This window comes from Phyllobates terribilis, unplaced genomic scaffold (genome assembly GCF_046119375.1).
Source record: "Phyllobates terribilis strain yellow unplaced genomic scaffold, ASM4611937v1 Scaffold_1__5_contigs__length_1240528914, whole genome shotgun sequence".
Lineage (NCBI taxonomy): Eukaryota > Metazoa > Chordata > Amphibia > Anura > Dendrobatidae > Phyllobates > Phyllobates terribilis.
In genome coordinates, this window is record NW_027362761.1 from 316,620,900 (window position 1) to 316,629,237 (window position 8,338).

At 55.2% G+C, this 8,338-nt stretch overlaps 1 protein-coding gene across 1 annotated transcript in view; it reads left to right on the top strand.

Annotated features, from left to right (window-relative positions):
* CDC45 (cell division cycle 45) overlaps positions 1 to 6,977 on the top strand; it is a 94,515-nt gene extending 87,538 nt beyond the window's left edge. Inside the window, exons 16-19 of the mRNA XM_073675229.1 lie at positions 412 to 530; positions 5,972 to 6,048; positions 6,407 to 6,472; positions 6,766 to 6,977. Coding sequence (XP_073531330.1) covers positions 412 to 530; positions 5,972 to 6,048; positions 6,407 to 6,471 — 261 coding nt within the window. The 3' untranslated portion in view covers position 6,472; positions 6,766 to 6,977. The remainder of the gene's footprint in view (positions 1 to 411; positions 531 to 5,971; positions 6,049 to 6,406; positions 6,473 to 6,765) is intronic.
* The last annotated feature ends 1,361 nt before the right edge of the window (positions 6,978 to 8,338 follow it).

The following is an 8,338-nucleotide window of genomic DNA, read 5'->3' on the forward strand; positions in this document are numbered from 1 at the left end:
GACTCCATGACTGATTGCTGCACTTCCAGCTCTTTAAATATGTTCTTTTCTAAAATTGTCCAATTTAAGACTGTGCACTGCTCTCCTTCAATTGTGAGCTTCTCCTTGGCTGTCCTTACTGTAAAGACTTCTTTCCGTTAACTGGGAAACCATGCTTCCTCCAATCTTGAGGGATATCCTCCTGTCATTTGCACTTGCAAAGGGTTCAAAAGTTCTGCTTGGATGATAATATTTATAATATATGGCCTTTTTAGCATATTTATGTTTGAGTCTCCACACCCTGGATGTTAAGTTCAGTTTTAGTCTTTTAAAAGATGGATGAGTTGCCAAATATATTGTAGGGTTTGTCTTGGGCAGTGCTATGTGTTATTAGAGGATATCCATGTTCTACTTTTCTCTTCTGAATATTAGACTAAAAACAAGCGATGTAAGCTGCTCCCTCTGGTCCTGGCTGCTCCACTAGATATTGAGAAGGGGACAGTGATTATGGTGGGAATTCCTCCAGAAGTTGAGAGTTCTGACAAAAAGAAGTAAGATCCTTTTATTTTGGGTACAGACTAGTCTTTGTGTGAACACAGGATTCGTTTCCTTACCTTTTTAAAGGGGTTGTCCACCACCAAATACTTGCCTATTGCAACAGCCTTGCTCCTCCTCTGCACTCTGTTGTAGTCCTAGCATCAACATCTGTATCGCGTAACTGCTGCAGCCAATCAGAGGCAGCCTTACTACGCACTCAAATGCAAGAAGTTGGCATTATAAGCAGGACTTTTCAGTACAGAACAACTGTAAATGTTAGCCTTCTGACTGTGTATTTCTTTTTAATACACTAAACCAGTGGTCCCCAACCTTTTTTGCACCAGGGACTGGCTTGAAGCAAGATCATTTTTCCATGGCCCAGCAAGGAGGGGGTGGGGTGGGCGGGGCTTTGGTCATATGGGGGCGGGGTAATGGAGGGATTTGGAGTTTAGTGCATACTTATCATATAGTGTAGACCAGGTCCCCGCCAGGAGCTATGCCAGGAGCCCCACATAATGTGCTGTGCCAGGAGCCGCATCACTGAGGCCCCATCACACCCTGCAGCAGGACAGGGCAGCTGTCCTGACAGCTGCTGTTCAGCTGCATTTACTTCATCCCAGGGGTGGACACAGACTGTAGTGGGCCCCTGTGCAAGAAATTTTTGGGGGCCCCCCCCGCCCTTCATAAGGCAACAAAGTTATGTAAACATAACCCCCCCATGTGCATCTCTCATCCCCCTCCGTGCATCTCTCATCCCCCTCCGTGCATCTCTCATCCACCCCCCGTGCATCTCTCATCCCCTCCGTGCATCTCTCATCCACCCCCCGTGCATCTCTCATCCACCCCCCGTGCATCTCTCATCCACCCCCCGTGCATCTCTCATCCACCCCCCGTGCATCTCTCATCCACCCCCCGTGCATCTCTCATCCACCCCCCGTGCATCTCTCATCCACCCCCCGTGCATCTCTCATCCACCCCCCGTGCATCTCTCATCCACCCCCCGTGCATCTCTCATCCACCCCCCGTGCATCTCTCATCCACCCCCCGTGCATCTCTCATCCACCCCCCGTGCATCTCTCATCCACCCCCCGTGCATCTCTCATCCACCCCCCGTGCATCTCTCATCCACCCCCCGTGCATCTCTCATCCACCCCCCGTGCATCTCTCATCCACCCCCCGTGCATCTCTCATCCACCCCCCGTGCATCTCTCATCCACCCCCCGTGCATCTCTCATCCACCCCCCGTGCATCTCTCATCCACCCCCCGTGCATCTCTCATCCACCCCCCGTGCATCTCTCATCCACCCCCCGTGCATCTCTCATCCACCCCCCGTGCATCTCTCATCCACCCCCCGTGCATCTCTCATCCACCCCCCGTGCATCTCTCATCCACCCCCCGTGCATCTCTCATCCACCCCCCGTGCATCTCTCATCCACCCCCCGTGCATCTCTCATCCACCCCCCGTGCATCTCTCATCCACCCCCCGTGCATCTCTCATCCACCCCCCGTGCATCTCTCATCCACCCCCCGTGCATCTCTCATCCACCCCCCGTGCATCTCTCATCCACCCCCCGTGCATCTCTCATCCACCCCCCGTGCATCTCTCATCCACCCCCCGTGCATCTCTCATCCACCCCCCGTGCATCTCTCATCCACCCCCCGTGCATCTCTCATCCACCCCCCGTGCATCTCTCATCCACCCCCCGTGCATCTCTCATCCACCCCCCGTGCATCTCTCATCCACCCCCCGTGCATCTCTCATCCACCCCCCGTGCATCTCTCATCCACCCCCCGTGCATCTCTCATCCACCCCCCGTGCATCTCTCATCCACCCCCCGTGCATCTCTCATCCACCCCCCGTGCATCTCTCATCCACCCCCCGTGCATCTCTCATCCACCCCCCGTGCATCTCTCATCCACCCCCCGTGCATCTCTCATCCACCCCCCGTGCATCTCTCATCCACCCCCCGTGCATCTCTCATCCACCCCCCGTGCATCTCTCATCCACCCCCCGTGCATCTCTCATCCACCCCCCGTGCATCTCTCATCCACCCCCCGTGCATCTCTCATCCACCCCCCGTGCATCTCTCATCCACCCCCCGTGCATCTCTCATCCACCCCCCGTGCATCTCTCATCCACCCCCCGTGCATCTCTCATCCACCCCCCGTGCATCTCTCATCCACCCCCCGTGCATCTCTCATCCACCCCCCGTGCATCTCTCATCCACCCCCCGTGCATCTCTCATCCACCCCCCGTGCATCTCTCATCCACCCCCCGTGCATCTCTCATCCACCCCCCGTGCATCTCTCATCCACCCCCCGTGCATCTCTCATCCACCCCCCGTGCATCTCTCATCCACCCCCCGTGCATCTCTCATCCACCCCCCGTGCATCTCTCATCCACCCCCCGTGCATCTCTCATCCACCCCCCGTGCATCTCTCATCCACCCCCCGTGCATCTCTCATCCACCCCCCGTGCATCTCTCATCCACCCCCCGTGCATCTCTCATCCACCCCCCGTGCATCTCTCATCCACCCCCCGTGCATCTCTCATCCACCCCCCGTGCATCTCTCATCCACCCCCCGTGCATCTCTCATCCACCCCCCGTGCATCTCTCATCCACCCCCCGTGCATCTCTCATCCACCCCCCGTGCATCTCTCATCCACCCCCCGTGCATCTCTCATCCACCCCCCGTGCATCTCTCATCCACCCCCCGTGCATCTCTCATCCACCCCCCGTGCATCTCTCATCCACCCCCCGTGCATCTCTCATCCACCCCCCGTGCATCTCTCATCCACCCCCCGTGCATCTCTCATCCACCCCCCGTGCATCTCTCATCCACCCCCCGTGCATCTCTCATCCACCCCCCGTGCATCTCTCATCCACCCCCCGTGCATCTCTCATCCACCCCCCGTGCATCTCTCATCCACCCCCCGTGCATCTCTCATCCACCCCCCGTGCATCTCTCATCCACCCCCCGTGCATCTCTCATCCACCCCCCGTGCATCTCTCATCCACCCCCCGTGCATCTCTCATCCACCCCCCGTGCATCTCTCATCCACCCCCCGTGCATCTCTCATCCACCCCCCGTGCATCTCTCATCCACCCCCCGTGCATCTCTCATCCACCCCCCGTGCATCTCTCATCCACCCCCCCGTGCATCTCTCATCCACCCCCCCGTGCATCTCTCATCCACCCCCCCGTGCATCTCTCATCCACCCCCCCGTGCATCTCTCATCCACCCCCCCGTGCATCTCTCATCCACCCCCCCGTGCATCTCTCATCCACCCCCCCGTGCATCTCTCATCCACCCCCCCGTGCATCTCTCATCCACCCCCCCGTGCATCTCTCATCCACCCCCCCGTGCATCTCTCATCCACCCCCCCGTGCATCTCTCATCCACCCCCCCGTGCATCTCTCATCCACCCCCCCGTGCATCTCTCATCCACCCCCCCGTGCATCTCTCACCCCCCCGTGCATCTCTCATCCACCCCCCCGTGCATCTCTCATCCACCCCCCCGTGCATCTCTCATCCACCCCCCCGTGCATCTCTCACCCCCCCGTGCATCTCTCACCCCCCCGTGCATCTCTCACCCCCCCGTGCATCTCTCACCCCCCCGTGCATCTCTCACCCCCCCGTGCATCTCTCACCCCCCCGTGCATCTCTCACCCCCCCGTGCATCTCTCACCCCCCCGTGCATCTCTCACCCCCCCGTGCATCTCTCACCCCCCCGTGCATCTCTCACCCCCCCGTGCATCTCTCACCCCCCCGTGCATCTCTCACCCCCCCGTGCATCTCTCACCCCCCCCATGCATCTCTCATCTCTCCCATGTGCATCTCTCACCCCCCCGTGCATCTCTCACCCCCCCGTGCATCTCTCACCCCCCCGTGCATCTCTCACCCCCCCGTGCATCTCTCACCCCCCCGTGCATCTCTCACCCCCCCGTGCATCTCTCACCCCCCCGTGCATCTCTCACCCCCCCGTGCATCTCTCACCCCCCCGTGCATCTCTCATCTCTCCCCGTGCATCTCTCATCTCTCCCATGTGCATCTCTCACCCCCCCGTGCATCTCTCACCCCCCCGTGCATCTCTCATCTCTCCCATGTGCATCTCTCACCCCCCCGTGCATCTCTCACCCCCCCGTGCATCTCTCATCTCTCCCCGTGCATCTCTCATCTCTCCCATGTGCATCTCTCACCCCCCCGTGCATCTCTCATCTCTCCCCTCCCTCCCATGTGCATCTCTCATCTCTCCCCTCCCTCCCATGTGCATCTCTCATCTCTCCCCTCCCTCCCATGTGCATCTCTCATCTCTCCCCTCCCTCCCATGTGCATCTCTCATCTCTCCCCTCCCCCCATGTGCATCTCTCATCTCTCCCCTCCCCCCATGTGCATCTCTCATCTCTCCCCTCCCCCCATGTGCATCTCTCATCTCTCCCCTCCCCCCCCATGTGCATCTCTCATCTCTCCCCTCCCCCCATGTGCATCTCTCATCTCTCCCCTCCCCCCCATGTGCATCTCTCACCCCCCCGTGCATCTCTCATCTCTCCCCTCCCTCCCATGTGCATCTCTCATCTCTCCCCTCCCCCCATGTGCATCTCTCATCTCTCCCCTCCCCCCATGTGCATCTCTCATCTCTCCCCTCCCCCCATGTGCATCTCTCATCTCTCCCCTCCCCCCATGTGCATCTCTCATCTCTCCCCTCCCCCCATGTGCATCTCTCATCTCTCCCCTCCCCCCCATGTGCATCTCTCCCCTCCCCCATGTGCATCTCTCATCTCTCCCCTCCCCCCATGTGCATCTCTCATCTCTCCCCTCCCCCCATGTGCATCTCTCATCTCTCCCCTCCCCCCATGTGCATCTCTCATCTCTCCCCTCCCCCATGTGCATCTCCCATTCCCCCCACTCCTAGTTAATTGTATTTAAAAAAAAATAAAACTTGTTATACTTGCCCCCATGCGATCCCTGCAGAATCCTGGCGCTCGTCCAAATCGCTGACACCAGGTTCTCCTGACTTCCGGCCATGTGACGGCGCCGTCACATGACCGGAAGTCAGGGGAATCATGAAGGTGCTGCCGCTGCAGCGCAGCGCTAAGATGTCCCGGACCCGGCGCTTAGCATGCGGCCGGGGGCCCCATGAGGAGAGAGACGCACAAGAGGGGGGCTCCGAGGGGGCTCCTACCGGCCGGGCCCCATACTGGAGTCAGGGCAGTCATGCCCTGATGGCGGCCCTGCTGGAGGCTGGAGGGGCCCCCTCTCCCCGCGGACCGGCTGAAAAACCCCAACGGCCCGGTCCTGGTCCGCGGACCGGCGGTTGGGGACCTCTGCACTAAACTATAAACTTTGAGTTGTGGAATATTTAAATTTGTTCTAGTTTTATAATGCAATTATGTTCACGCTATTGTTGGCATACTCATGTACCCTTTTAGTTATAAACCTTTTTACCTCTAGTTTCTTTGGTCGAGCCTTTGAGAAAGCTGCGGAAAGTACAAGCTCTCGGACACTTCACAATCAATTTGATATGTCAAGTGAGTGAAGACCATTCTTGATGAATTCTGATCTCTAGCTCAAACTTTTGATATTTAGCTTTAATCTTTGTGGCTGGCTGCACAGTAGCTTCTGCAGTGGCTTTAATGAGGTCAGACTGGAAGTTTAGTGTGACCCATGACCCTCTTAACATGTTTTTGAGTGGTTGGAATTTTACCAGCAAAACAGCTGAGAGGAAGTGGTGGGGGGATGTCTTCTACAGAAGCTACTTTTCATCCTTGAGCACCTGAACAGATAGTTCTGATGACGACTAATGTATTTTCAAGCTCCTAGTGCATTAGAACATGAGGAGTTGCAGAATGTTAATGATGATAACTTCTTTGTTTACATCGTGTTTAGTAATTGAATTAAGGACAGAAGACCGAAGCAAATTCCTCGATGCTCTCATTTCTCTCCTCTCATAAGGTATGTTGTTAAATTCAGAATTTACATATTTTCTCAATTGTTTGAGATTTTATCCATAATTGTTTAGTTTACTCATTCTTTGTTAAAAAAAAAAAACAACAACAAATGTACATGAGATTGTAATAATTGTATCCTACTCGCTATCTAACGGTTCATACATGTCCCTGTATTATAGAGCGGACTGATTTTTGCAACCACTTATTATATACTTTAGAGGCATTAAAGCATAAATTTATATTTTTTCATTTTAACATGCCAGCAAATAAATGTTAATCTGTAATTTCTCTCTCCAGGAAATGATGTTTTTCAAGTGGGCCCTTGTGTTCTACCACACTCTTCTCGATGTAAATGAGCTTTTCTTTTATCCATCTTTGTTTTACATGTGGTGTTTTTAATGTGCAAACTTTAAATTATAGCTGAGGCTTTTCAGCAAAAATAATTTTATAATTTTCACTTCTGATTAGTCCCCTAAAATTGTAAATAAAACCTATTAAAGCCATCAAAACTGCTTGTTTTGTTTTACTGGTTGGGTTCAGTATTGTTCATTATAATTCATCTATAGCCAAGCATTAGTCATTTAATTCATTTTGACTTTTAAGTCTACATCCATTCCCTTTTTAACCACTTGACAACACTTTTGGTATTGAAGTTTATGTAATGAGGAGATGACTGACTTTTTCCTAAACCTTAGTTTTTATTCAAGATAATCTTGAGCAGCAAGTGCTGTTGCAGTTTAGAGAGGGCATAACTTTAACACTGAATCATGGCCAGTGTTATGCGCTGGGTGAAAGGTCTCCTGTACAGCGTCCTCTGCCTGGATCACTGATTGACTGGACGCTACATTGCAATAACGGGTGATCAAAACATCGTATCTACCCCAAGATGGTATCAATAAAAACGTCAGCTCGGTGCGCAAAAAATAAGCCCTCACCCAGCCCCAGATCCCAAAAAATTGAGACGCTACGGGTCTCGGAAAATCGCACGCGCGCGCACACTTTTTCTCTTTCCCCCATGACGGCACCACGGAGAGAGGGGATCCGCCCTTCAAGGACAGGAAGCCTACAGATAAAAGGGCGGTACCTCTCTCCCACATCAGTTGGTTTCCTGTCCTTGACGGGACCCTAGAGTCCGGAGGAGGCATACCTGCGGGGTGCCAGAAGATGGACGTCGTGGGATGCCCGGCCAGTCCAATACAGGCAGCGGGAGGCCTCTGCTGGTGCGGTGTCCTGATGCGCCACTGCTGGGGTCAGTGGGCCCTTAGGGTGTGCGGAGGGGGGTCCGGACGAAGAGGCGGGGCTGTCGAGGACTGTTCTGGACTCCCCTGGTTGCAGAGGTGAGCGCGTGCGTGCGGGGCGCCCCTGGATGACGCAGCGCCGCAATGCATGACTGGGTAGCCATTCTGCTCAGGCACGGGTGTCCCTTCCTCCCCGCACGTGCGCCGGGCGCCCCTGAATGACGCAACGCCGCAATGCATGACTGGGTAGCCAGTCTGCACAGGCGCGGGCGTCCTCCTGCAGGTGCAGGGGAGCAGGGGGCGTCAGGTCACCACAGGCACTATGGGAGGGACTCCCAGTGCCTTAAAGAGACAGCGAGGACACCAGTAATTGCTCATCAGAGCTCTGGCACGCTGTGTAGGGAAAAAAAAAAAAGTATATACATATATAATAATGAGTGACCAGGAGCTACCTGAGGAGCAAGAGCTACCTCCTCAGTCGCCACCGCCAACCCAACGAAAGAAGAGACCGGAAGAGACGGGGCACCAGGACCGGAACAGTGGAAGCGGGTGCTCCGGCAGATCGTCGCAGCGCAGCAAGTACTCCACCTCTGCATCTTCCAGGAGGACTCCATCTACAAAGATGGCTCCAC